The sequence below is a fragment of the Fibroporia radiculosa genome (assembly GCF_000313525.1).
Source record: "Fibroporia radiculosa TFFH 294 genomic supercontigs, scaffold2199, whole genome shotgun sequence".
In the NCBI taxonomy this organism is placed as follows: domain Eukaryota; kingdom Fungi; phylum Basidiomycota; class Agaricomycetes; order Polyporales; family Fibroporiaceae; genus Fibroporia; species Fibroporia radiculosa.
The window spans coordinates 107,654-134,764 of record NW_012133339.1 but is presented as its reverse complement, the minus strand read 5'-3'; the positions used below and the strand labels follow the sequence as shown (position 1 = coordinate 134,764).

The window sequence follows — 27,111 nt, the reverse complement described above, 5'->3', positions numbered from 1 at the left end:
GCGGGCGGCATGGGCGGGGGAGTCGGGCATATACGCACGCCGTGTCGAGGGAGCGACAGAGACGGTGCCAGGCGGGAAGACGTCGAGGGCACGGCAGAGAATGCGCTCAAAGGCGACGGCGGCGGCGTCGGCGGCGGCGGGGGATAGATTACAGACACGGTCTATCCTAGCTGAATCTACGTCTACGTCTACATCTGTCATTTTCCTTCTTTTGCTCTCCGCCGGATCAGACGCGGTCACCGACTGGCCTCCGCCGGCGCCGACAGCCTGGGCCCCTCCTTCTGCGCAACGGCGGCCTGCTCGAAGCTGCGCATGCCCTCCAGCCCCCACCGTCCCATCATCGCCTGGTCCTCGTCCCACGGTGAACCTGCTCGACACAGTCAGCATCCTCACTCCACCATCGCATCGCACGGCACGCACAGGGTGTGGTCAGCATCTGCTCCCCCGTAAAGATTGCGTTGGCCCCCGCCATGAAGCACATTGCCTGCTTCGCCTCGTCCAGGGTCTGCCGCCCAGCCGCGAGCCGGATGATTGTCTCTGGGAGCACCACCCGCGCAGTCGCAATCGTCCGGAGCAGCGTCGGATACGCAATGGGCTGCGTCCACGTCGCGTCAGTTTGCCTCGAGCCCAGCATTCTGTCCCCGTACCTCGTTGTTCTCCAGCGGCGTGCCCTCAATCGGCACAAGCGCATTCACCGGGAACGACTCGGGATGTTCAGGCATGCTGGCCCCCCTCCCCGTCAGCGCACCTCCTCGCACCACAAGCTGGACACGTACTTGGCCACCTCCCAGATCAGCCCCACCCGGTCCTTGTCCGTCTCCCCCAGCCCCAGGATCCCCCCAGAGCACACACTGATCCCCGCGTCCCGCACCGCACTGATCGTCTCCAGTCGCTCGTCGTACGACCGCGTCGTGATCACCTGCACGCCGTCAGCCCCGTCTTTTTCTCACCGCCACCCCCACACGCACCTCGGGATAAAACTCGCGCGACGTGTCCAGGTTGTGGTTGTACGCCGTCAGGCCCCTACACATCTCGCTCAGCCGCGACACACGTACACACACAAGCCCGCGCGCCACTCACGCCTCCTTGAGCTGCCGCGCCTGCGCAGGCGACAGCATCCCCAGCGTCGTGCACACCTCCATGCCCATCCCGCGCACCCCGCGCACCATCTCGAGGATGCGCTCAAACCCGCGCTTGCGCCCCGCCAGGTCGCGCCACGCAGCCCCCATGCAGAACCGCGTGCTCCCGTTCGCCTTGGCCTTGCGCGCGGCCTCGAGCACCGGCTCCACCTCGAGCAGCCGCGCGGCCTGCGTCGGCGTCGCGTACCGCGACGACTGCGAGCAGTACGAGCCTGCCGCGCCTGGTCAGTGCGCACCCGCGGGGCGAGGCAGCGGGCGACTCACAGTCCTCGGAGCATCCTCCGGCTGCGCCGCGGGGTCAGTGCACATGCGCGCAGGGGGACAGGCGGGGGGACGACGACGCACTCTTGATGTTCATCAGCGTGCACAGCTGGATCTTGGACCCGTCGTGGTGGGCGCGGTGCACCGACGCCGCGCGGAACACGAGCGCGAGCAGCGGCGAGTCGTAGATCTGCTGCACGTCTGCCCGTGTCCAGTCGTGCCGCACGGCGGACGCGGCGGGCGGCGGGCTTGCGTGAGTTGCGAGGGCGCGGGTGAGGCGCAGGGAGAGGGCGCGGGGGGCGGTGCGCAGGGGAACGTGGAGCATGGTGGAGGTGGACAGTGGTGGGGGAGCAGAGTGGGGGACGAGGTATATTATAGATGTAGGACGGTTAACACCGCTGGGAGAGGGCAGCGGGGATTGAGGGGCGGGCGCAAACTCTGCTGAACGCGCCTTGGGGCTGCCCGATCGCCTGATCTGGCTCTGATCGATTGGGGTCGCAGTCTCTCGCTCACGCGGCCGCGCGTACCCGGGTTACCTCTCGCTCTCGCACGGAACACCAGCTTCCGATCCACTCCTTGCTAGATAACAGACGCTGTTCGTATCGGTGCGTCTCGAACAGGTGCAATTGCACGTGGCTTAGGCGACAGGTCCGGCGAGTGTCGGTGTCGATCCACCCCCCACCGCCCACTTTCGCCGAAAAGGCGCATCACTGAGACGTTCATATCGAGCGAATCCAGTGGCACACGCCAATCTCCACATTCTCCGGTGGAAACGCTGTAGACCAGATGCACACGGTGGAGACTCATCGCGGCGCTCGACAAGGCCGTCACGGTGCATGGTCCCGACAGCACCGGCGCTGGGTGACGAGCGACGCACGATGGCACTGTTCTTTTCCTGGAACCATGCCAGGGCATTGCTCCGATAGATCTCGCGGTAGTCCCATACGAGAACCCCCCCTACGCCCCCTCGCACGCGAGAAGGGGTTGCCAGGTCGAGTACACAAAGCTTTATTGATCTTCTAGTCTCTTCGTGCCGGTCTCTGCTTTCGCGCGCGAAAAGGGTGGTTCGCCCGCTTGGCACAGAGTGCCGACGTGCGCCATGGGCCAGGTCCTTTCTGTTGGAAATGCCTGCGGAGATAGCAGCCCACGCGCAATCGACGGACTCCACTTGAACATTCGGAGTTCTGGACCGGGCATGATAAGCGCGTGGCGTAGATCTTGAACGCTTTGAGCGCTGGGTGTGCTCCCAAGTATGGTAATTCCCGCTGTCTCAAATCCCCACTCTGTCGCCCTGTCAATCCGCTACGTGGCTCATCTCAAAGGCGCCCTGGAGCCCCGGATCGCACACGGATCATTGGTAGGTGGATTGCAGCCGTGACTTTTGTGTTCGGCACTGGTGGCTCTCACATATGTTGCTGTTGCTCCACACTAGTGTCCAGCATGCAGTGACGGCCAGTGGCTCTTCTTCATATATGCAAGTGCGGTTGAAGACGCCTCAAGCGGCACGTTCGATTATTCCTACTTTTGAATGGATTGGAAGTTGGACATTCACCTTTTCCGGCGACCTTGCGTCTTCCGACTTGGCCGCTAGTTTCGCCCAAGGCAGATATTTTTGTGCGAGACGTGTGAACTGGTGTCTCCCTGCCGTACGCACACTCATCTAACGCACTCGAAGCGCCCCAAAGACCGCGTCTGCGTGCCCACCCCCAAACCCCCATTCTGCAGGACACGTCTTCGCTGTCTGCGTGGTGAGCCAAGACGACGTCTGTGATACGCAAGCACACTCCACCGAATGGAACGCCTGTTTCTGCCCTCGCGGCCGCGCGTTTGATGACACGTTCGGACACCACTGACGAACGACCGCCGGCGACTTGGCACAGCGGTCCCCCCACACTCCTCGCATGGCGGGGCGCGAAACCACCCCGCACCTGGCATGATGGAGGCCACCTCCGAGGGCCCGCGGGTCGTGCCCGTCATCGCCTTGCCCCCCTCCTCCGACCGGACCCATCACTGGGGCCTGCCTGCGTCCATCTCCCTGCGATCCTCGGACACACGACGCACCCCGCCCCCCGGACGGTTTGCAGCGCGAGGGGACGATCGATCGCGCGTCGGTGCGCTCCCTCCCTCCGGCCATTCCTCGCGTCCCCCAGGCGCACCCCGTTATCCGACCCGCGTGCGGCCGTCGGAACTGACTCAGAGGGGCTCCACCGCGGACCTGGGAAGCTGCGAGTGTATGTGTATCTCCAGCACGCCATTGGCATCTCTGTTTAATCGCGTGAGTGCGGCCCAGATTAGACAAGTATGCACCAATGGACGCTGCCTGATTCAACGCTCCACTTGAGATGTGCGTCCCCACGCTTCTGTGTGTACTCGCCCAGCCCCACAAGATGACATCGGCGGGGTGCAACCCACTCAGGCCGCTGGTTCGCGCTTCCCATGCGGCAGCGCTCCGCTATAGACGTCTCAGTGTTCCTGCTCCGGCGGCCTCGTCGTCACCGCTCAGCGCCGCGCAAGCACCGCCCATGTCCGCCATCACACCCGTGTCTCGTGCAGATTCAAATGGGTTCGATTCCTCCAGGTACTCAGCTACGGAAGAATGCAGAACATGTACAGCGAATCGGGGTCCGGGAGGCGGTGATATAGCTACATTGATGTGTGGGATGCCGTATATGGGAGGTCCATCCGAGTGGTATGCGGTGTGTATGCATAATGTACAAGTAAGGTGCCTATTTTAAATGTTCGCTGCAGCAATAAATTCGCCCTCAACCCCAGCAGGTGGCTTCGTGGCGAGCAGTCTGCAAGCCGTCGACCCGTCAGCCATCTGGGGGCGCGGTGGAACCGGGACAGATTTACCCGCGGGACGGATGTCAAGCACGTCTGGTAGCGAGCACGCGCCCTTCATATTTTGCGCCATTGCGCAACTTTGAGGCGTAGTCGATGGACTGTATACCTGCAACAGTGTTCGTCACCCTATCCCCGTCGCCTGTCGGCAGGGGTGCAACCTGACCTTGTGACGCGCGCGGCGTAGTGTTTGTGTCTTTGGGACCGGCGGACGTCCGGCTGGAAGACGACGGCTTGTTTTTCGTCCTGTCCTTCTCCAGTGCCTGCCGCCGGGCGAGCTCCCACTGCTGGAGAGTGTAGGCGGCGAGCTCGCGCGAGTAGCGTTGCTTCTGCGTCTCGACGCTCGACATGTCGCAGAATGCGGTGCTGGTCATGGTAGTGTGCGGTGTATGGACGAGTAGTAGTAGTGCGGGGACGGGGATGGGGGCGGTGAGGCGGGAGCGAGGTAGTGCTGGAAGAGCTGGCTCGCCATGGGGGATTTATACGCGATATGCCAGTGATGTTATGTCGCCCCCGCTCCGTCCTCCAGCACTGCTCCACGCCGTGTCTGCTTTCCCCCACTGACGACATACCCCATATATGGAAGGTGTGCAAGTTCGCAAGTCCACCATCCCTTCGCGCGCGCGCGCGCCTCAGTCACCTTGCCAGGAGCCTGTCGACTACCACGAGCAAGCCGGGCAGTGTCGCGAGTCGCGCACTAGCAGCGAGTTTCACGCATGCGCTTGTGTCCACGATGGAAAGATTGAGCCCTACACATGGCTGCGCAGCCGCCATAATACAGTGCTTGCCCTAGCCCTTGGATCCGGCACTCGTATGCACTCCATATCGGCACTCCTTGATTATATACCTAGCGGGGTGTGCAGGCGGAGCTTAGTATATGCGACACCTGCTTAGACACCAAACACTCCAGGACGCCCCACTTGGCGCACACTTTGAGATACGAGCTCCTTCGGTCGATCACCCCAGCCCGCGCTACGCAAGTGTCATTGGTAGTCTCCAAACCAGCTTTGTTATTACAGCGAACGACAGTGTACATAATAATACGGAATACAAGCAAGCCAAATGCAGCGATACACGAAAGAAAGTGCAAGAAGATATTAGAAATTACAATAGGCCTATGCTACCCAGTGTTCAGCACAATGGCGATACTTATGAGCTACAGTGAACCAGTCATGAAGACAATGCGACAAGCGAAGGGGATATAAAACGCGGGTGCGTGGTGTATGATATATGGATCCGCGTGGAGGATCCTGGCGATGTGTTTTTCGTTACGAGGCATTCTTGCTTGCGCGAGCTCGTCGCGCGTCGATACGGTCGTGAAGAATGTCGGAGGGAGGCGTGGATGATCAAAATGCTCATACACGGCGGACGCGCCAGCTGCCGCTGGAGCCGTCGGCCTTGGTCTGAGTCGCCGCCGGCTTGGCCTGGGGGGCTGCGCGCGCAGCGCCCAACATGACGCCCCCGCCGAGGACGGTGGTCTTGCCACCGTCATAGTTCGTCACCTCCTTTTTGGAAGTGTCGACGAAAACGCGCGCCTGTCGGGCCCGCTCCCGGCGAGAGAGCTTGAACTTGGGCTTTTCGTCGATGGGGGACGTGGAGCACGAAGAAACGGAGACTGTCGTCGCGGAACCGTACGAATCGGCACTGCCGTTCGAGGAGAAAGAAAAGACGGAGGTCGAGCTGGATGAGCTCGTGCGCGAGTGCGTGGAACTCACAGAGACGGGGGAGGCGTTGGCAGAGCGTGCGGGGAGCGCAGGGACAGAAGGGAACTGTGTGAGGATGGGAGTCAACCAAGTCGGCTCCCGGACTTCGTCGGCGATCATGGCGAATAACTCCTCTTCCTCATCCTGCTCTATCTCGAACAACTCTTGCGCGAGGCTCTTGTTCGTGGCGGCGGCAGGTGCGGGGCGCTGCGACTCCTGGGCCTTTGCCGCAAGCTCCTCCGACCACACTGTGAAGAACTTGCTCACTTTGCCTGCGTCCCAGTTGCCGAAGCGCACCGAGATGCAGCCAGGGTCAATGAAGAGGTCAAACTCCAGACCACCGAGGAGTGCGATCCACTCGGACCACTCGACGTTCGCACTCTTGCAAGCGTTGTAGATCGAGCGAGGAGGGAGGGCGTTAGGCGTGAGAGTGAGGCAACGACGGCCAGAGCCGCGGAGAGGCTCGTTGGGAACCCACGATGGCGCGAACTGGGCGGTGAGGTTAGCCTCAAGTGCGAGCTGAAGCTTAATAATGGTGGTTGCGGAGTAGCGAACGATCAAGGAGCGAGTGAGGTAAGCGACCGCCTGAGCGAGGGTGACGGAGAGAGAACCGAACGCGGAGGTGGTGGAAGCGGCCATTGCAATGAGTGTGGTAGTGGATGAGATTAAGCGAGGGGTACTTGGTAGTAGATAAATGGGAGTGTCCTTGCGAAATGGATCGACCTGCGATAGATATGCGGGAGGGTGCTCGCTAAAGGAGACGAATGCGTATGTGATGGGAAAGTGTTGCGAGTCCTGGAACGTTCAGAGACGGTCGTGCAAGATTGCAGTGAATGGACGATGCAACAAGGCAAATGAAGAGTCTACGACAGAGTCGCTCGATTAATGGTTGGTTCTTGCTCAATGGGAGATCTGAACTCACCTAACAAGAGGCTGGTTTGGGACTAACGAGAGTAAGTAACAGGAGACGACTGGAACCAAGTCCTGGGTTGGAGAGACTCCAGGCCAGATAGGCCATTACTTATAATCCTCGGTACGATTAAACAGCGCCCAAGCAAAACAATGGTCATTTCCCATAGACGAATCGTAGCGAAGCAAGAACAATAAAATGGCCCGTAGACAAAAAGCGACGTGCAGAGTTGCCTATTCGGGCCACAAAGGACGCGGCTTCCCCGGTTTCATCGCCACGTGGCTCATCATATCACCTCGCATTCTCGGCAAATTCCATAATGAACAATTGCGAGCTCTGTTTGTCTTCGCTCATGCTGTCAGTTCGGCTGATGGGCTCGTATGTGTGGTCAACACGAAATTTCTGCAGCTGATGTGGTTCCTGCTCAATTGTCCTCGTCATCTTCGATACTTCCGACTGTCCCATGTAACTGAGATTATTGCCGACTTCCATTTTTCATTATCAGAGCACAGGTCTCTTGTTAGTAGAATAAGTCCACTTTCATTTGCAATCCCGTTGCGAGCTGGATTCTTGGAAATAGCGTAATGTCCCCGAAGGCGGTGCCCATGAATCAAGGACAAGGGTTCTTTGCACAACGGGAGCCCGCAGCTGGCAGAAGCTTTCATGCTGTCTTCCCCTTAGTGAGATCTCACCGTCTCATCATCTCATGCAACAGGTTATTCGTAATCTTTGCACGTAGTTAGTGACTCTGAGTTCTGCGGATCCGGGGTGGTGTTCACTGCCATGGTTCGCCGCAGCCCGCAAGCGTGATTTCAAACACATATAAAGCCATCGGTCGTGCGACTCATTTTCACTAGACAATGTATGTTGGCATAACAAGCCGGAAAGAAAAATAGCGTGATCCCAAAGACTTGTAAATTCTTGAAGCTTGGAGTTACTGTAAGTACGGAGAGCCCGAGGCTCAGTGATCGACGCGTCCGAGAAAGTGCCTGTGTCGACTGAGTGCTTCCGAGGTACTTCCGATGCCGTGGCTACTGGCAGCCACCCGGTGCCAGAAATTTCGATGTCCGCTCAAACCTAAGCGATACTTCCTGAACCTTAATCTCTTGTCTCTATCCACGGTCGACCCGGGCGTCGTGCAAAAGTCTGTCCCTTCGTCAACGCTCATCAACGCTTCTTCCACCCCAATCCTTCAGCAAAAATGGTGCGTATAGCATGGCTTTTCTTCTACAAGCACCGGAGTGACAATGATATGTTGCTTATGTTACCATCAGACTCTCGCCATCGACCTCCTTAACCCTTCTGCTGAGGCCGAAAAGAGGAGACACAAGCTCAAGCGACTTGTGCAGTCCCCCAACTCGTACTTCATGGATGTTAAATGCCCTGGTATGTGTCCGAGCCTGCTCCCTGAAGAAAGACCCTGTTCATGCTAATCTCACCCATCCGCCAGGTTGCTTTGCCATAACGACTGTCTTCTCGCACGCGCAAACCGTAGTGCTCTGTGGGGCGTGCGCTAGTGTCCTCTGCCAACCTACAGGTGGAAAGGCAAGATTGACTGAGGGTACGTTTATCCAGCGTGATCCGCTCTAGTATGAAAGACTAAGTGGCCGTCACCTTTAGGGAGCTCGTACCGTCGGAAGAACTAAGTTTTCCGTTGTTACATTATCTTCGTCAGCTTTGTATCGCACTAGCATATCGCACTTGGGTTCCATCGCGCATATTTTCACATCGTTTCGACTGCAAGCCCCGTACATCATAGGGTAGTGTATTCTGATGCTCCCCCACTGTCTGGCTAGTGCTTCAGCCTATGTCGGCATTATGTTTTCTTTCTAACCCATTGCGTAGGATGAGGTCGTTGGCCCACGTTCCCCGCCATCGTTCTACATCGTCTCACGCCATGTACGCTATCTAAAATCATCCATTATGGATTATGCATCATGCTATTAGTTACGAAAATTAGTCTGAGGTTTCTTGCTTTCAAAAAAAAGCAGTCTATCCTATAGCTTGACCTTTGGTTCTCCAGCACTCGGGTCTTTAGGCTCGAAGCCTCGCGCTCGTATGACCCCTTCCTGAGAGGTGACCGCAACTAGTGTGCCATCCCTGGTATACATCTACGGATTGTTGAGACTCAAGCTTCAAAAAGACTGCAGCTCGATACTTACACGGCCATGCACCACACCGCGTCCTTCGCCCGATCGGGGTGACTCTACCTAGTGAAGTTCAGCATATACGATTGACAAGTGTGCAAGCATTCAATCTCACCACGTAGAGGAGCCAGTCACCACAGTCAAAATTGTTGCTAAAATAATATTTAGACAAACGGAGCATCATCTGCCAGAAGACTTACTCGTAGAACCATATCGTGTGATCAAGGGATGTCTTAGCGCTCGCAGTGAGTGTTAGAGTGACCACGCGGAGATGTGTTTCATACCATCATGAGAAGCTGTTTGGGGCCTTGCAAGTAATAATAGGAGCCAAGCGTGCGAGGGACGACGCCGATGCTATAACGCGGTCGACATCAGCCGTGAAAGGATACACACAGGATGTCATACTCACAACTGAGAGTCTGACATGTAGCTCAGGATACACTGAAGGAGGAAGTTAATTTAGGGCATAACAAGGGACTGAGAAGGTCTCTGCGTACCTTCTGGAAAGATATAGGATATTTGGGTATATTTTTCGCCTTGAACCACCACATATATAATGTAGCACCATTCGATGCGTACTTGATACCTGCGGTTTTGATCGCCATAGGACTCCGTTTACGCTCCTGTGATACGTGATATCTAGCAAGCCATGGCTGGTTATAGTTTCGCACTTAACATACCGCGACATATTGCTCGGCATACTTCCTGATGCGAGGATCAAGAGATTCATGGAGAAGCAGCTTCTCATAGTGCGCTTCCGCGTTCTCGCACTGCTCGGGATTGGAAAGACCCGACGGCATTGGCCACTGGTGTGTGAGTTGTCCAGGTTCCGGCCGCTGGAAGGAGCAGGTCATCACAAAAATGGTGCGTCCTCGTTGGGTCGCATGGACTGTTCGAGTTACATAGGAACGCCCATCGCGGGTCCGTTCGACACGGTAAATAATGGGATCGGCTGGTGAAGCACTGAGCAAGAAATAACACTAGACGATAGTGTTGGTCTTTACGCGAAACGTTGCAAGAGCCATGACGGGGAACCTACGTGGAGAGACTGTTGGCGCAAGTTATCGCACTCACAATAGAGGAAATTGGATTGCAGCGACGCACATGTAATGTATATGCCGGGTCTACGCAGTTTGTGGCAGAAACCAAGGCTTGCGAGATGACCTGACCTCCAAAGACACCTCTAGCATTCACTGGAAGCCACAGAGACTTGGACCGGAAAAGGTTGACGTCTATGTGCTCGAGGTCGAGCGCAGTCGCAATCTGCTGGTGTTCTTCTTGCCCATCGGCAACCTCAGCCATGGCTGCAACTCTACTGTAACTGGGTGTAAACGAAGAAGATGGGGGCAGAAGCGAACACAGCTCGCTGGACTCGGCGACGATGCGGTTTATGGTCGAACTTGAAGCTTAGCGGGAATCGGGAGATGGTACGGCGGCTACTTTTTCTCCCCGAGACACCGGATCGAGTTTGACAGAATGCCGCCAAGTATCATGCTGCACTGGACTCGGACAATTGATAGCCGTACGTGATCGGGCCACCTCACCACGACTCAGTCACTCTCAGTGCTCATGTCTCCGATAAGTCTGACCATGCAGGTACCGCCAGCAGCATAGTGAGTGCAGATCGCTCCAAGAAAGTAAGCGTCGCGCTCGGACGAAGCGACAGTGCAAAGTGTATATTTATTTACAATAAATGGCGAGGCTCAAAACTCCTCCACGTCTATTGTGAATCCGCATTCATGACAAACCTGCTTTCCAACGCCATCTGCGCCCTTCTCAACAACTCCGAAGACGTGATTATGTTCCTGATCTTTCCGTTTCTGCCACACTGTCTCCCTGGTTCGTCTCCTCAGTTCCTTCAACCCTTCTTCAAATTTCTTGTTTTTCTTTTTCTTCTTCTCAGCCATACGCCGTTCGTACTCGGCATCTAGAGCTTCTGACGATCCCCACTTCTTCCATGCGAATTCCTCGACCTGATATCGGAGGAACAACATCATGTTGGCGAATGTCGACTTGTGCGGATTTGCTTTTAATAGATGAGGCATGAGGTCTTGATCCCGCAGTTCGGCTAATGCGAAGATAAATCAATATGGCCACTAAGGGGGGAGATCCTCATACCATCTGTGAGTAGGTAGTCCTAGATGATTCAAGTATGGTATTGCATAAGCAACTCAAAGTTATGGAAAGAGAGGAACTTGCCTCCTTGCACTCTGTCTTGGTGAGAAGGCTATACTTCTCTGGATTCTCGTTCTTGCATTTATTGCAAACGAGACAGCCAAACACCTTCTTGTATGTCTGATCTATATCCGCAGATCGACACTGATTACATCTTGGGTTTAACTTGGGATCAAGGTGTATAGCTGAACAACCATGCATGAGTTCACGAAACGAAAAGGAGATTGGGCTTGACGTACGCGGATCTAAGTTTTGCATAGTCCTCTGCCTCTCGCGCTCCTTCTCCTTAGCTCTCAATTCCTCGTCTACCTCCTTGCCTTCCTCGACAAGAAACCCTCCTTTTGAATTGACCATCTTAGATAGGTCATATTCAAAATATTTCCCAAGACGGGAGTCACGCTGCAACTTTGGTGGTGGCTTGGGCGCGGTAGGAGATGTCGAGTTTGCGGGGACGACATTGAGTGAACGCTTGTTGTTGGCATTGAGAGCTAAGGAGCTGGATCTCTCTATTTCGCGTTCACGCTGTCTTGCCTTGGCTGACTACGTTCGTTCAACCAAGTTTCCACAAGACATAGGTACGCACCTCTGAGCCGGTTTATCTCGACTCGCTTAATTTGTTCCGGGGTGAGTGGTAGATTTGTCGGTATCTGTGGAGGGGGCGTGCATGTTCTCATAACACTGGGGCCGGCTTCGGACATGATGAATGTTACCGAGAAGTACTTACGACGACTCGGAGAGTGCGTTACTGACATCACGCTACTGTTCAGAAACGTATTACTAAGCGAACGCGACGCGATCACGTGACAGAATTTCATTAGCAATTAACGTGTTCTAATAATGTAATTAATGATTGAGGTCTGCTATTGCTTAGCACGGGGGCAAGAACTACATACCTCAGCGCGAAAACACATACGGGGTCACTTTGTATCATACATAGTAGCCTCGCACCAGCAGAAGTGATCGGAAGGCTAATACAAGCGCACAGGCATCAGCCTATCAACATGAGCATCATGAGAAGAACGTGATTTGAAGAACGTAGGTATAGCAAGTCGTGCAATCAACTTGGGCCAGACATAGGAACATCAGCGGACGTATTACTTGTCGATGGAGCCGGTGGCTTTGATTTTGATCGTGGCCTCGTTGCGGTACTAATTTGTCCGTTGGACGATTCCTCGTCAATGTCCATGTCGGACTGGGAGCTACTCCCAGTAGCGGTAGCGGTAGCAGTACCAGTGCCAGCAGTGCCAGAAATACCACTCGGTGGAGCAGCGCTCGTCACAGGGGGTGCGACGCTTGGTCCAACACCATGCGTCGAGCCGCTGCTCATGATACCCACGGCGGCACCGAACCTCCGACCAGTTGCTGAACCTGTACCATCTAGTTCACGATGACTCGCATGATCTCGTCGTCCTCCTTCTCCTTCGTCGTCAGAGTCCGATAACTCGCCATCGGCCTGGCGTCTTGAATCTAAGATGCTTTGTGGCCGCCGTTCGTCCGGAGGGATCAAATCGTCATCTCGGCCAGGATCATCCATAATATCATCTACCGGAATTCGTGGGATATCTGGTTTTACGTGGGATGTCAAAATTCGGACACGCTTCAGAAGTACAAGTGCAGACCTTGCATTTGGACACTCGGCGGTCCACCAATCTGATGCACATGCTCCAAAATGATGTTCTTCACGCGTTCCAAATAACCAGGAGTATTAAGGTCTTCCATATTGGATGCCTTGACATCAAGTTCGTAGTCTGGTCCAAAGTACTCATAGTACTCGTTCATCGGAATCTCTGCTCGTATGAGTAAATTTCGCACATACAGGCTTGCATAAAGCCACAAACCAGAACCAAGCTCAACCCCTGCGGCCAGACCGGTCTCGTAGGCCCAACACCGACTCACGTTGCGCATGGTATACCCACCTCCACCCAAAAGCAGAAGCGGCTTGTTGAAAGACTTGACGAACTTCACACAGCTCGCATGCCCTAGTGACAGTCAGACCATCTGTGTTTTATAACATAGGCTTCGTTACCTCTCATCGACAGATTGAGGCATCCTAGCTTGTCGCCGGATAACGAGTCAGTACCACACTGCAGCACAATTGCTCCAGGGTCATAATGTTCCATCACTGAACGAATAACCTAGCCTATCGATGAGATCGCATATTCGTTGAAATTTGATTTATGAAGAACACGCACTGGTTCGAAGACGCTCCTATAACTTTCATCTGTTATCCCATCTCTCAAAGGAAAATTCAGCGCATAATTTTTACCCTTGCCAATTCCGATGTCCTGGACGCATCTCAGCCTCCAGACAGATTTTGATGTGATAACGACGCACCCGAAGCTCACCGGTACCGGGGAAGAACTCGCCATATTTGTGGAAACTGCAAGTCATGACGCGGTCTGTAGTATAAAAAGCCTCTTCGACACCATCTCCATGGTGGACATCAATGTCAATATAGAGAACCCTTGAGTGATATCTATTTATCCCAGAAATGAAAGCTTGTAGGCTCGGTAGCACATGGAAACCACCTACCGGAGTAGCTCAAGGATCCCGAGTACAATGTCTGCGAAAGCGAGTCAGAGATGTGCTTGAAACACTGAAATACGGATAAATTACCATTTACGTAACAGAATCCACTTGCTTCGCTCTTCTTCGCGTGGTGAAGTCCACCCGCCCAGTTGACCGCAATGTCACACTTGTCGCGACTTAGCCTCGCAGCACCCTCTAGAGTTCACACTGGTCAACACAGCCAATCATCGTCGAAACCTCCAAAAATGTACCCATGGAGCCACCTGCTGAAATGGAACAATACTCGAACAGTCCATCAAAAACTGGACAGTCATCCCCCACGTTGTCTGGTAGATGTGAGAATACAGATTGGGCGGTCGGAAATCACTCTCACTGACATTTGTGCTGTTCTTTAGTAAAGTTTTGCATATTGCTGGGGGTTATGCGGCTGAGGAACTCTACGTATTCGTCAGAGTGGAATTGCGTCATCTCTCGTTTTGTGGCAGGTTTGGCTCGCTGATGCGACAGGTATTGTAAGTATACATGATTCACAAGAATAGCCAACTGCTTACGAAAATTTCCATCTTCTTGTATAGCCCGTAATTCATCACAAGGGAATGACACATGCGAATGCGTGTGGGTTTCATTCTGAACGAAATGATGTCGCATAGAAAAATCGGATCACATTCACAACTCACGGATGGCCAGGACCATAATGAAATCCACTGACGTCCGAGTCGAAAAAGTAGCACTATACAAACATATTCCAGTTGTCAGCTAAATAGATTGGAAGTTGGTTCCAGCCAGAGGAATAAGCAATGCTTACGACACGCTTCTTATTTTCTTCCCCCGCAAGCGGAATCATCTCTGGAGCCATTTTAGGGTACTCGTGGTCGAGTAGCGAGGACAACACAGGTAAGTACTAAGTAGTTCGCGCCAAATTATGCGCCTGAAACTGTGCCAATCGCCGACTCGAGTTGTTCAATGATTCACGTGCGTCCAAGGTCACCACAGCGGCACTCTAACACTGTAACAGGAAGTAGTACTAGAAGGCCGTGGTGTAAGCGCCTACAGCTGGCGACTTGTCGACGCTTTGACCACCATACCTTTATCCTCAACTCTAGAGTTGCTCTCAGAGGGTACGCGCGCATACAGAATATAGGCGAAATGGCATAAACTATAAAAGCAGCGAACCGGCAACAAGGATAAGACGATACTAGGAAACAGACTGTGCTACATTTTGGGCCTGCCCAATGGTGCCTTCGATCCACTCGCAGCGTGCACCAATGTGGACGGTGCGAAGCCAAATGAATCCTCAAGCTTGAGACCCTACACACACATAAGGATATCGCCGCATTTACTCAGAACATAACTCACAAGTTCTCCGGCAATAACGCGGACCTTGAGATGCGTATATAAGCACCACAAAGTCCCCTCACAGAAAATAAAAACCTCACTTACCATTGACCAATGGTGTATGGCGTGCAAACAGGCAAACCACAGCTGAGGAACGGACTGAGTGAGAAAATCATACTGCTAACTCGCGTCCCGTGAACTTACCTCTCTCCCGAAGGTTGTTTGGACGACTTGCGGATATGGCGTAACTGCATGTAGGGTAATCTGCTCGTCCATTTTTGTGTCAGGAACGATTTTCTCTAGCTGACCGATCGCCGCATCCAAGGCATCTCTTGCGGCCTGCCGGCTGGTCTCCATTGGTGTGTTTCGTATCCGGACATCGTAGTCCAATGCATGAGGCACAGGCGTTGAAAGGGAATCCATCAGAAGAACGAAATGATCTCTGGCATGCCTTAGATGTTTGCCTTCACAATCATCTCAACGTTGTTCATCGTGTGTACGTTCACTGTATCACATACCAATCGTTGATCCGGGCATGTACTGTGAATGCACAGTTAGCTGCTCATCGGTCGTCAAGGTATTGTCCACAAGATCAACCGCCTGATGAAGTACTGTAGTAGAGACCTCGAGCAGTCTCGTCAGAGCTGTAGCGTCATTGGTATCAGTATCATGGTCAGTGCCGTTCATGATGGACGTGATTCCTGCCACTAGCAAAAGGTAGCGGGGTTATTTAAGCAGTAGTAACTGTGATCGAGGAGACAACACAGGAGGTTCGGCTTGGATTCACCCAAGACGTGGTGGCGGGAAATTGTTACACACGCGTTCACAATGAGCAGCAACTCGTAAGCATAGGCGTGATACGGACAGCATGAGGAAAGGTCATTCCCAGAGATGATACATCCAATCAATACACGGGTCTCGGTTGGGTACATACATACGGCAGATTGGGACATAGAACGGGATCGTCGAGATGTTCCTCTGCATAATTTCGAACAACCCAAAGTAAGCAGTCCGAACTCAAAGCGAGGATGACTGTTCTTCTGCCAGGACATAGCCACGACCACACTCTGTGAGAATGATAGGTGAGAGACAGGAAGAAGGTGGGCAATCGTCTACCGTCATCGTCGTCCTGGTCGCCGATACTTTTCGGTTTCGGAGACGAGTCGGACGGAGAGCGAGGGAAAATACCGTTGCTGACTAAGCACCGGGTAGCCGTCCTCTTTGCTAACGCCGCTACAGGTCAAAGCCCGCCCATCCTAGTCTCAAACGCCGCTGCTTGCTGGCATTAATACCGGACACTCGCTGTTGACCAAGGGCTTCGTGCTTCACACTTGTCCATCCCTCCATGTTCGCATCACTCAGGAAAGCGGGCTCTTTGGCTCGGGTGTGTTTAGCCATCTTTATTCCGTCAAACGGTCCTCTGACCATAGTCTAGATCGCGTCTGCCGGCCAGAGGCGCTTCCTCTCCATACACGAATACCAGTCAGTGAAGCTCCTGAACTCCGTTCGTTGCCGCATTGCTTTGCATCTTTGCCGCACTTAAATGCATTCTAGTATGGTATCTCAACACCCAAGGGTATTCCTGCGCAGTCGCCTCAAGAAGCATATGAGATCGCAAAGCAATTTGGTACGGGTTGTTGTTTAGACGGCCTATTTGCCTCGCTAACACCGCAGGAAGGATCGACTGGCTGTGTTATCAAGGCTCAGGTTCTCGCTGGTGGACGAGGAAAGGGCAAGTTCGATAATGGCTTCCAAGGCGGTGTACATGTCGTGGAAAGGTGCGTTGATCTGTTTCAGTCTGGTATTTTTGTAATAGCTCCGGCAAGTCCTGAGCAGGCAAAGGAGTTTGCGTCCAAGATGCTGGGTGCGAAGCTCATCACAAAGCAGACGGGTGCTGCCGGCCGAATTTGCAACACTGTAAGTATCTACTTAATAACACACAAGAGAGGTCCTAACAATATAGTGTTTTTAGGTCATGCTAGCAGAACGCCGAGACGCTTCACACGAGTACTATGTCGCTGTACTGAACGACCGTGCAACGTCAGGTCCAGTCCTGGTTGTCTCTGCGCAAGGTGGTATGAATATTGAGGAGGTTGCCGCCAAAGATCCCGATGCCATCATTACCACCCCCATTCACTTCGAGAAGGGCCTGAGCAAAGCAGAGGCTCTGAGTGTCGCGAAGAAGCTTGGTTTTAAGAGCGAGAATGCGGAGAACGAGGCTGCCGAAACTTTCATTAACTTGTATAAGATTTTCAAGGAGAAGGATGCTACGCAGATTGAGATTAATCCGCTCGGTGAGACAGCGGATGGCCATGTACTATGGTGCGTGTCCAGTATGTTCCTCGCAAATTGATCTTATTTACGGTAAATAGCATGGACGCCAAGTTTGGCTTTGACGACAACGCAGACTTCCGCCAGAAGGATATCTTCGCGCTCCGTGACATTACCCAAGAGGAGGTGTCGGAAGTTGAGGCCCAGAAAGCAAACCTCAACTTCATTAAGCTGGATGGTAACATTGGTTGCCTAGTGAACGGTGCTGGATTAGCTATGGCTACAATGGACGTTCTTGCTCTTCACGGAGGCAACCCTGCCAATTTTCTTGACGTCGGAGGGTAAGATAAACCTGGACAGCTGTTTCATTTGTACGAGCCCTTATTGTTGACTTTCAGAGGTGCTACTCCAGAAACAGTGAAGAAGGCGTTTGAGATTCTGTTGGCTGACCCCAAGGTCAAGAGTATCTTCATCAACATCTTTGGCGGTATGTGCTGAGTTTATATGGTGTATTTGTTCCTGAACTTTGTTCTTTAGGTATCATGCGTTGCGATTATATTGCGGAGGGTGTGATCAAGGCTACGAAAGAACTTGGCCTCAGCATTCCATTAATCGTCCGGTTAAAGGGAACGATGGAGAGTCAAGCGAAACAGTGAGTTTGTCTTCTATCGTGGCTGATAACAGGCTATTTACCTCGCCTCCAGAATGATCCGCGAGTCTGGCCTGAAAATTATACCTTTCGATGAACTTGATGAGGCTGCAGAGAGCGCGGTACAACTCGCACGAGCATAGACTGGGGGATAATGTATATGTACCAGCACGCACCTTTGACTTATGTTTTCAATAGATTATCTCACAATTGCATGCCGAGTTGTAGCGAATGATGAAAGAAATGATCAAGAAAACAATATATACGAGGCCGCTCGCAGAGGGTATGATGATATAACAGCACTGCAGGATCTGACTAGGCAAGACTACATATATGAAGATATTGAAGTCTACCACGACGGCCGAGTAAAGGCATTCGGAGCTACTGTATATGGTCCTGGATGGTGCTGTTGAGGAGGATGACCAGCCGACGGAGACGCTACGGGCAACCCCGAGTCGTACGCTCCCCGCATTTGGCCTCGGTTGACAGGATATCCATGACCCGGTGGTACTGGGACGAGAGATGGCGAATGCAGCATGACAGGACTATTGGCATATATGGGATGGCCTGCGTGGGCGGGCTGCATGATTGGGCTCATCATAGGCATGGCGGGACCGCGGTTTGGAGCTCCATTTGATTGTTGCGCTGAACCATTCTGCAAGCCGGCAGGACCAGGTGGAGGACCATATACAGGTGTGCCAGGTGAAGGATACGGCATGAGCTGCGCAGGGTATGGCGATCGCATCATCGTGCCTGGAGGCTGTCCTGTTGGTCCTTGTACGGGCATCCACATCGGTTGAGCGTATGGTGAGGGGGGGCCATTGACCATCATCGGCCTGGGAGCAGGGCTTGATGTCATATGAGGATACATGACAGTTGGACTAGGTGCATGGCCCAACATAGGAGAAGGATAAGCATATGGTGTGCGTAGGTTGGAATTAGACATGGCGGGTAGGTATGGGTGGTTTGGCCGCGCTGCTGCTCCATTTGGTGGTGATGAAATCGGGGGAATTGTGGAACTCCTGAGAGGGGAGTTGGTCGATGATGGTGGGACCTGCTGGAAAGCACGAGTAACGTCCAATGATGACATTCTCGATGATAGCCCTGGGCCAGAGGGTGGAGGTGTTCCGCCATCCTCTGATTTTACTTCGTGTAAAGTAAATGGAACAGCGGTCAAATCATCAGCGATACCCTCAAGGGAGTTGATTGACGGCAGCTCGGCCTTGTTCGAAGTCTGGGACCATAAGGCCTTCAAATGTTCAGGGTCTGGGGCCCTTGATGGTGATTCTTTAGGGAAAGCTTTTGGTGACTTTGTCCGTGAACTGCTAGTCGCATGAGGCGGGGGGGTGATCACTGCGCGCTCAGGCTGTACGCTCAAAGTTAAGGCAAATGGTCATGATAGCAGCCTAAGGAAGCTGACTCACCGGCAAACTCGTCGTCTCAGGGTCAACTTTGCTGTCCATTACGCTTGGCACAAAATCCTCGACATGTGAATGTTCCAAAGGAAGCGATCCAGTACCGTCCTCTGGCATCTTTTCCAGTAAGGAGACAGGTGGGATTTTGGCCTGCGCCGCTGCCCCTCCTGGCGCGTCACCAACAGCCGACTGGCTCCCATCCTCCAATTCGCTAGTGACTATGAAATTTACCGCTACCTTCGACTGTGCAGCAGGATCAACTCGCGCATCACGGTAGAAAGCAACTTCGGAACCAACAGGCATCTTGGGTTGCGACCTTGGCTTAGGCGATGCATCGCTGGTTGACTGAGGAGAAATCACCCCGACTTTGGGTAAGGAAGTTCCTGTTGAAGAAGCAAGAGGAGCCTCAGGCGGTGGTGACCGGCTGACAGTATCTAGCTCTGGGTGAGGGGCCTTCACCACGGACAATGGCGAGGCTCTCCGCCAGCTAGACGACGTGTCTACTATCCTGGAATTGCTAGGACTCAAACGAGGAGCACCTGATTTTGGTGGTAAGTTGACTATTAAACCTACGGTATTCTCCTTGATGTTCGGCGGGGATCGAGGTCGATGCCGAGGTAAAGCTACGCGGTACCTGATAGGACCTCTGATAGAAGATAATAGAGGGAAGAGGACATCGCTAGGGGTGCTCGCTCCTGAAGGAGGACTCCACGAGAACACTTCAGACCATAGCAAAGGCTTTTTGTGGAGCATCTGTGATTGCTGTTTCGTGATAGGTCTGAGAGACCTTGTGTCGCGAGGAACCTTCACGGAATAGACTTTCCACGCGGGTTTTGGAGACCGAGGTGGTTCATATCCAGTCACATCGAAGACTTCGCCAGGGGCATTCTGCTCAACATCACGAGACTGTGTCCGCAGAGCGGGGGGTAGCCACTTTTGATGCGTCGGGGGTTCTGGCTTCACATGCATATCATCCAAGGCACCTTTGATTCTCGAGAGAACATCATTGAGGGTTGACATGGATGCCTCTCGATAAGACGGCGTTAGAGGTGAACGCTGCGAGGCATGATGATATGATGACGGATGAGCGATCCCAACATATGTCTGGATGGATTCGTCGGAAGCCCTGTAGTCATGTGCGCTCGCGGGTGCAGAGATGTTCGCTACTTTGGGTGCATCTGGAGTGATTTGCGGCTTCAGGGCTTCCGCTGCAGCACCGGAACTTGCCATTTCGATTGCATACGTGTATTGTTGAATAGACTTGCGTCTCCAGGAGCCTTCTTCATCGTGACCTTGACGCGGCCGGTCCGCAACTGAAGGGACACTGCTCTCAAAAAAGTCAGCAGCTACAGGTCTTGACGGCCGTGAAGCCAGATTCTGTGCTGCCTCTGAAGCTGGCGCATGATCAATACCCACAAATTTTCCAAGATCGGAAAAGTCAACCACTTCCAGGTCCTCATTGGACTGTACAGTGAGGACATCTACTTCCGTAAGCAAGGGCTGTGGCAGGAATGGACCAGTAGGTGTGGCAGGCTTCTCCGATCGGGAGGTCGACTGTCGACGAGGCGCCTTGCTGCGCCAAGAATCGACTTCAGTCGCTAGTGACGGTACGTCTTGCCCTGCACCAGACGCAGGGAATGAAGTGCGTCGACTCTGATTGAGACGTGGGGCACCTCTTGAAGATGGTGCTCGTGTGAAAGCAGGTCTTGGGGAAGGTGGCTGGACCTCACCTCCGATGGACTGCACGCTGCGTCGAGTGTCCGAACCTTGTGTCGCAGTTTGTACAGCCTCCTCGATCATCTCAATTACCTGGCATCATAGGAGATTACTATTCGTTGGTCAATTGAATATTTGTTGAGACACACCTGAGATTCCATGATGTCCTCCTTTCTCGGAAAAGTCACTGATAAAGCCATCTGCTCTTCTTCAGACCTCATTTTCGCTTCTAGCTCAGCCGCTTTCTTACGAGCACGTTCCTTCTCTCGTTCTCGTTCTTCTTCTTCTTGCTGCCGTCGTAGTCGAGCGCGTTCTGCCGCGGAATGCATTGCGGCTTTACGCACTTCATCGAGATCAACTAAAGGCAACGCAGAGGGTTGAAGTGGCTTCTCAGATGTCGTGGGCGAAACTGCTGAACTCAGTGGAGATAGCACGGGTGCTCCAGCAGCCGGAGGTGGTCCCACATTCAAGTTCAGAGCCGGTGGATGCCGACCCTCTGCTTGCGAGAATGCAGGAAGTGGAGGTCGCGCTGTAGACAGGTGGGGAGGAGCTTGCCGGCCCCCGTCTCTGCCTGGTGGCAACGGAAGTGGCGGAGGTCCCATGGTTGAAGTCCTTCGTGGACGGTCGTCGCCACCACCTACAGGTGAAAGTGATGGCATACTGTACGGATTATAATGGTCCTTGGGCCGCCCTTGGTACCCGTGCGATGGTGCCCGGGTCAGGACAGGGGAAGAATCTTGTCGTGAAAATTCTCGATCGCGATCTCTAGGACGACTGGTTTCGGTAGGAGATATTGCCATTGGTCCGGACTGATTTTCGGGGAAACGGGAATGAGAGCTGCCATCAGCTCGTAAGTCATTAGGAGTGGTCATCTTTTGTAAAAGCTGAACTCCTGGGACATGAACATGAGGAGGCACATCACGAACGCCCCTTAACTCTGTAGGAGATCCCGTAAACTCAGTGCGACTTCCTCTTCGCGCAAAATGTGAGCTGGTGCTACTCTGGCGGATGGATGGAATTGAATTGGAGTAAGGTTCCAGTCTGTTGGACCTCTCATTGAACAATACGCGTGATGTCTCCTGCGGTGATTGCATAGATTGGGACGAAGCAGAAGACGGAGCTCCATTCGAGATCTGATCACGCTGACCATAAGGTAACCCACTGGGCCTTGAACGTGGCCAGCTTCGATCAAAATCGTCCGCGAACCTGTCTTCCTTGCTGACAGGCTGGTCAAGTTCAGGATGCCTCGTGGATGCAACTGCACCGTTTGCATCTAGCGCAGACGGCTCCCGGGGAGATGAGGACTGTTGAGTAACTTCCGTTGGTTGGATTTTGTACTGCCGCCCATCCTCAAATTCGATTACTCCACCGAGGAAGATATTGTCATCATCTTCTTCCATCTAGACAGAACATAAGTTACACTCTACTATGCACAAGACAGACAGCGTAACCCCAAAGACAGACCTCGTCCCAATGATGTGCGTTTGGATCCAGATGAACACCACGAAACGTATCTTCCTCTGCTGAAACGGCCTGCTTCTGAGCTGCGGCCGTTTCAGCAGCTTCCTGCTTCTCTAGCACTTTAGAAGTTCGCCCTATCAAAAATGAATACATCGATTAAAATGACTTTGCTTTCTCATGAGCGTACCTTGTGCAACTTCTGCTGCGGTGGGGAAGTCGCTAGCAGCTGCGTTCAAGTTCGATACAATCGGTGTCATACCCTTCGTATTCCCCCACGCAGGCTTATTTATATTGTCCTTTTTAACAACTCCTACAAACATTTCGGATACCCCGCGTGGTTGTGGCTGGATGACTTTGCCAATGGGAGTGGGCTGAGGTGCAGCATGACCGGTAGTGGGTGCAGGAACCGCAATTGGCTTCGAATTGCTTGCAGCTGGAGGCGTAGGGGCAGTGGAGGGCACAGAAGATGGTGGTCGAGACCATCCAGGTCCAGTCGTAGTGGCTGATTGTGGAGCTGCAGTGAGTTTGGCGGTAACTAGTCGAGAATGCGCTTGTGCAGCTGGCACTGCAGGCTTTTCTGCTTACAAAAAGACCTATTGATAATTTCAGATCAAAGTAAGCATGTATCGTCACGTACGAGCTGAGTTTCCAACTTTTGCTGTCACACTTGTGGACAGGGTCTGACCTGAAGGGGACGTCGACGATGTCTTCTCCAAGAATTTTTTATTGATATTGCTATGGGTGAATTTCTTGGGATGTGGCATGCTCAAAGCAGGTACGCCTGACTGGCTAGAGGATAGGCCGCTCGTGGGGCTTACTCTGAAGGGTGTTGGCCCTGGAGAAAGGGACATAGGGCTGGCTCCAGCATGCCCCTCCGAGACCTCTCCTACAGAACCGCTGTCTCTGGATGTTCCTCCATCGCTTGGCTCTGTGTGTACGCCATTCGCACCTACCGCCTTGGGTTTCTCGGATGGATCGAGAATTTCGATATTAGCCATAGACGCGTCAAGAGACGCAACTTGTAGTCTTCCTCTGTATACTCCAGGACACAGACAAGATCAGTATATGCGATACGACAGACTAAGAATTTGAACAGCAATTCAACGTGAAGCTAGATAGACGGCCGGAATGTAGTCTCCTCTCGGCCTCAGGAGAATGCAGCAGGGACGAAGGCGACCATGCCCACCAATAGCAGCGCGCCGGTCGCTGCCGAGAATGAGCGCTACATCTGGTTCACCAATTCAAAAGTAATTGTCCCAATGCTCCTGCCGTGCTTATGGCTACAGATATCACTATCCACGAAATCCAGACTTCCACAGGCATGCATGATCTGCCACATAATGTCCATATTCAGAGTCATGTGCAGAAGCGGAATCTCAACATGGCAATTATTGACTCAGACGCGAGATACGAGGATCCTAGGTTCGTCTCTGTCTCCGACGACGCTGCTTTTGCTCATATGTATTGACAGCATAGCTACTCTTCCTTCCTTCGACAAGAACGCGTGGTACTATCCCTCTCATGGGGATGCTAACGACGACGTTCGGTTCACTTCTGTTATGGGCAATTGGGGACGTAAGAGCATACATGATGCGAGGTGGATTCGCAAAGGCAAGCTTGCGGCATGGGGTCCTGGACTGGAAGATTGGGAGGTACGCATTTAGCCCTCCATTCCTGCTGATTCATATTGACCCCAACAGTCCAGATTGAGGAGCGTGCAAGAAAACGTATCAGACTATTGGTGTCTCAAGAGCCCGAACACTCCCCGCCTGCTACAATACCCTACTTACGGTCTCCTTCGCCTCCTCTTATGGCCCCGTACCCCACTCCGAGCGCACAACACCTTTCCTACACATCCTTTGTCATGGACAAGGCAGTGACGAGCTCCTTTCGGTCACGGTTGCTCGACGAATTGGAGAGCGCCACAAACAATCTTATTGAGGGTGAAGCTTCCATGCGGCGGGCGCTAGGCAGGCTTTGGCAAGCAATGAGCGAGGACCCGGAACAGACACCGGGCGAGGCTCCAGTAGTCCCGAAGCGCGAGGACGAGGGCGATGAGGAAGAGGAAAGAGAGCGGCGATTGGCGCACATACCGGACTTGACCCCAGTCGTCCACAAACTATTTCTCTCGATACCAGACTCAACAACGCCAACGTACGACGATGGGCACATGGCACATCCTGACATTCAACTGGAGAATCTTGAGAAATCGCTTGCAACTCTACGCGAGCTTCAGGACGATGGGCGCGAGTATGTTGAGCGACTGGAGGAGATTAGGGATGGATTGGGCAATGTCCGTACACAACGGAATGGGGTGTGGGACTTAGTGCGCAAAAAAGCGATTAAGGAGCTACAGGGTGTAGCCTCGAACTGTGCTTCTGCGTTATAAATCGTTTCCCCCCAGGCATTGAGCAGCAGACATGCTTTGAGTCTCTAGGTCTACATAATGCTGAGCGCTGAGCACTGAGCCCGACTGTGGGGGAGCGCCACTGCTGCGCCAAGTCATTTGCATCAACCGGCGTCCCGCTCATCTGACGTTTACATACTTCAAGCCGAGCTTAGGTGGATGTTTTCTTGAACTTATACAACTATACAACCGCTGGGCTGAGACCTGCTTTGGCCCTTTCGTATTTGCTTCTCTCTAGTATCGCACCTGTCTACGGCCATACAATGGACGTCCCTGACGTCTCGACATTGACTCTTAATGACCCTGGGCCAGCGAATGGAATCCATGCTAGTCTGTCCACAATCTCATCTATACCAGACGACATCCTTGTCGCTGCCAACCCTGACACACAAAAGCTTTGTAATTATGCAAAATCACTGCCCTACTCCATCGAATCGTACGCAAAGATGCAGCAGATGCTCGATCTGATTTTGCTTCGCCTTGCCCAGTGTGTAGAAGCCAAGGACTATGACCCTGGATTCCTCCAGTGGGACAGCATGCTAACCTAGTAGGTTCATTCTTTCTCTCTGACCTTCATAATCCTAAGATATGCAACCTCGAGCTGGCATATGCTGAAGTACCCCATCCCGAAAGAAAAGAGGATTGCTTTAGTGAAGCTGTTCTTCTTCGTGTGTACGACACCCGGCCTATCCAATCTTGTCGTTGCTGCTGGGTCCGACACCTTGCAGATGCTTACCAGATCCAAGAAGAAGCTTACCATCAACGATATGCGCCTCCCATGGAAGCCTGTATTCAAGATTCTCAGCAAGGATCTATTCCTGACGAGAAGGCAGTTTGAAATCAGGTAATGACCTTAACCGTTTGCTATGGTTCAAGCGACTTGATTGAGCAATTCGAATGATAGTCAAACGTCGTGGTACATGGGTTATATTGCTGAGAATACCCGGAGGTTTTTTCATCCCTCTGCCGTCGACGAGATGCTGTCAACGTTCTTACCAATGATGAAGGGCACAAGCCTAAGTGTAGGTACCTCCTCTGCCCTCGGGAGAAGATTGGACGCTGACATGCCTTACGCAGAGCATGCTTGCTGCTCAATATTACATGTTGACGTTTCTACCCATGTCGCATCCACAATCCTACCTCCCTATGCTCTTTCGCATTTGGGAGTCCATAAATTCATACATGTTCGACGATCGAATGCTGCAGTTCCTCTCGCGTCTCGCGGAGATGCACGTAGATCCAACAGTAAGTGATCCACATAGGATTGAGGACATTCCGGACGATGCCCGATCAGAGGACGAAGAGAGGCCCAACTGGGAAAAGAAGGACCTCGAATCCAAGTGGAAGTGGTCAGGATTATACTCAGATGTTGGCATATTCAGCGAGAACCATTGGAATTTCATCATGTCGAAGTGCCTGGCATCCATGGGTGAGTAGAGTAGCTATTTTAAATGAGCAATGCGTTAATTGTTTGTTAGAAATCCCTCTGGCGGATTCAGGATCGTTGACGACTGGTCCAAATGCAGACAATCAGGCTAGTTTCGAGCTCAACCGGCTGCCGAAACCAAACTGGAGAATAGGTATGCTTTCTTCTATACTCCACCCTACTCGCCTACCTACATTATGACAGCTTCTTTGGCTCGCATAATTGTTTATTCTATGGCCTCGGATGGATTGCCAGCTCCAGGTTCTACCGCCCCCACTCCTGCGTTCACTCCGTTTGTCTCCAGAGCTTCGACACCGCTTCCTCAACACAATGGTGGCCTAGGCGACTATCTTTCAGCGTCGCTTAGCAAGGGAATTCATTCGAAAGCCAAGATGTATTTGGCTGGCTGTAAAGCTCTAGACTCCCTCGTGAAGTTAATTGCTTCGACTGAGGGATTCTTCCATCCAACCAATTCAGGAAGTTGGACGACTGATGTAGGTATTAAATACGTTTTTTTCACCTTGTTTCAACAGCTCTCTTTGTTTCTGCTCCTCTTGTGATAGACTTTCGGCATATCTGTTGTTTACTGATTTTTTTCTTCTGGTTTGTCTAGCTGAGCGCATTCGTCAAGTACATTGTCTATGAATTCAACAAACGTGAAGCACACAGTATTCGTCTCGTGATTTCACGAGCTAACGAATAGTCACACAGGTTGGTATGAGGAGC

General features: G+C 52.9%; 12 protein-coding genes across 12 annotated transcripts; 4 read left to right on the top strand and 8 right to left on the bottom strand.

Annotated features, from left to right (window-relative positions):
• Positions 1-236: 236 nt before the first annotated feature.
• FIBRA_03715 (uncharacterized protein) lies at positions 237-1,725 on the bottom strand (the record flags this gene model as incomplete). The annotated part of the gene is made up of 8 exons (XM_012325547.1): positions 237-367; positions 421-595; positions 648-723; positions 777-919; positions 969-1,023; positions 1,081-1,351; positions 1,404-1,424; positions 1,485-1,725. The coding sequence occupies 8 exons, from the start codon at positions 1,723-1,725 to the stop codon at positions 237-239; spliced, it is 1,113 nt and encodes a 370-aa protein (XP_012180937.1).
• A 2,542-nt stretch (positions 1,726-4,267) lies between these two features.
• Positions 4,268-4,615, bottom strand: FIBRA_03714 (uncharacterized protein; the record flags this gene model as incomplete). The annotated part of the gene is made up of 1 exon (XM_012325546.1): positions 4,268-4,615. The coding sequence occupies one exon, from the start codon at positions 4,613-4,615 to the stop codon at positions 4,268-4,270; it is 348 nt and encodes a 115-aa protein (XP_012180936.1).
• A 981-nt stretch (positions 4,616-5,596) lies between these two features.
• On the bottom strand, positions 5,597-6,583 carry FIBRA_03713 (uncharacterized protein; the record flags this gene model as incomplete). The annotated part of the gene is made up of 1 exon (XM_012325545.1): positions 5,597-6,583. The coding sequence occupies one exon, from the start codon at positions 6,581-6,583 to the stop codon at positions 5,597-5,599; it is 987 nt and encodes a 328-aa protein (XP_012180935.1).
• Positions 6,584-7,876: 1,293 nt separating this feature from the next.
• FIBRA_03712 (uncharacterized protein) lies at positions 7,877-8,500 on the top strand (the record flags this gene model as incomplete). The annotated part of the gene is made up of 4 exons (XM_012325544.1): positions 7,877-8,062; positions 8,129-8,240; positions 8,305-8,415; positions 8,475-8,500. 4 exons carry the CDS (start codon positions 7,877-7,879, stop codon positions 8,498-8,500), a joined length of 435 nt encoding a protein of 144 aa, XP_012180934.1.
• Positions 8,501-8,851: 351 nt separating this feature from the next.
• On the bottom strand, positions 8,852-10,303 carry FIBRA_03711 (uncharacterized protein; the record flags this gene model as incomplete). The annotated part of the gene is made up of 10 exons (XM_012325543.1): positions 8,852-8,965; positions 9,017-9,064; positions 9,117-9,153; positions 9,202-9,233; positions 9,286-9,355; positions 9,411-9,442; positions 9,499-9,624; positions 9,682-9,981; positions 10,041-10,049; positions 10,106-10,303. The coding sequence occupies 10 exons, from the start codon at positions 10,301-10,303 to the stop codon at positions 8,852-8,854; spliced, it is 966 nt and encodes a 321-aa protein (XP_012180933.1).
• A 401-nt stretch (positions 10,304-10,704) lies between these two features.
• On the bottom strand, positions 10,705-11,874 carry FIBRA_03710 (uncharacterized protein; the record flags this gene model as incomplete). The annotated part of the gene is made up of 5 exons (XM_012325542.1): positions 10,705-11,069; positions 11,120-11,138; positions 11,285-11,361; positions 11,416-11,712; positions 11,760-11,874. 5 exons carry the CDS (start codon positions 11,872-11,874, stop codon positions 10,705-10,707), a joined length of 873 nt encoding a protein of 290 aa, XP_012180932.1.
• A 359-nt stretch (positions 11,875-12,233) lies between these two features.
• On the bottom strand, positions 12,234-14,561 carry FIBRA_03709 (uncharacterized protein; the record flags this gene model as incomplete). The annotated part of the gene is made up of 13 exons (XM_012325541.1): positions 12,234-12,739; positions 12,796-12,963; positions 13,015-13,155; positions 13,203-13,311; positions 13,369-13,461; positions 13,511-13,652; positions 13,709-13,739; positions 13,793-13,900; positions 13,957-14,031; positions 14,083-14,200; positions 14,257-14,332; positions 14,383-14,435; positions 14,511-14,561. 13 exons carry the CDS (start codon positions 14,559-14,561, stop codon positions 12,234-12,236), a joined length of 1,671 nt encoding a protein of 556 aa, XP_012180931.1.
• A 356-nt stretch (positions 14,562-14,917) lies between these two features.
• FIBRA_03708 (uncharacterized protein) lies at positions 14,918-15,727 on the bottom strand (the record flags this gene model as incomplete). The annotated part of the gene is made up of 5 exons (XM_012325540.1): positions 14,918-15,013; positions 15,062-15,085; positions 15,146-15,187; positions 15,245-15,504; positions 15,559-15,727. 5 exons carry the CDS (start codon positions 15,725-15,727, stop codon positions 14,918-14,920), a joined length of 591 nt encoding a protein of 196 aa, XP_012180930.1.
• Positions 15,728-16,385: 658 nt separating this feature from the next.
• On the top strand, positions 16,386-18,103 carry FIBRA_03707 (uncharacterized protein; the record flags this gene model as incomplete). The annotated part of the gene is made up of 10 exons (XM_012325539.1): positions 16,386-16,424; positions 16,476-16,544; positions 16,595-16,667; positions 16,719-16,818; positions 16,867-16,957; positions 17,013-17,362; positions 17,413-17,652; positions 17,710-17,798; positions 17,849-17,963; positions 18,016-18,103. The coding sequence occupies 10 exons, from the start codon at positions 16,386-16,388 to the stop codon at positions 18,101-18,103; spliced, it is 1,254 nt and encodes a 417-aa protein (XP_012180929.1).
• Positions 18,104-18,309: 206 nt separating this feature from the next.
• Positions 18,310-23,550, bottom strand: FIBRA_03706 (uncharacterized protein; the record flags this gene model as incomplete). Its single annotated transcript, XM_012325538.1, has 6 exons — positions 18,310-19,326; positions 19,385-21,184; positions 21,241-22,491; positions 22,556-22,686; positions 22,740-23,129; positions 23,190-23,550. 6 exons carry the CDS (start codon positions 23,548-23,550, stop codon positions 18,310-18,312), a joined length of 4,950 nt encoding a protein of 1,649 aa, XP_012180928.1.
• Positions 23,551-23,730: 180 nt separating this feature from the next.
• FIBRA_03705 (uncharacterized protein) lies at positions 23,731-24,941 on the top strand (the record flags this gene model as incomplete). The annotated part of the gene is made up of 4 exons (XM_012325537.1): positions 23,731-23,799; positions 23,862-23,974; positions 24,024-24,204; positions 24,258-24,941. 4 exons carry the CDS (start codon positions 23,731-23,733, stop codon positions 24,939-24,941), a joined length of 1,047 nt encoding a protein of 348 aa, XP_012180927.1.
• A 281-nt stretch (positions 24,942-25,222) lies between these two features.
• FIBRA_03704 (uncharacterized protein) lies at positions 25,223-26,975 on the top strand (the record flags this gene model as incomplete). The annotated part of the gene is made up of 7 exons (XM_012325536.1): positions 25,223-25,485; positions 25,546-25,803; positions 25,864-25,981; positions 26,037-26,388; positions 26,438-26,539; positions 26,590-26,879; positions 26,949-26,975. The coding sequence occupies 7 exons, from the start codon at positions 25,223-25,225 to the stop codon at positions 26,973-26,975; spliced, it is 1,410 nt and encodes a 469-aa protein (XP_012180926.1).
• Between the last annotated feature and the right edge of the window lie 136 nt (positions 26,976-27,111).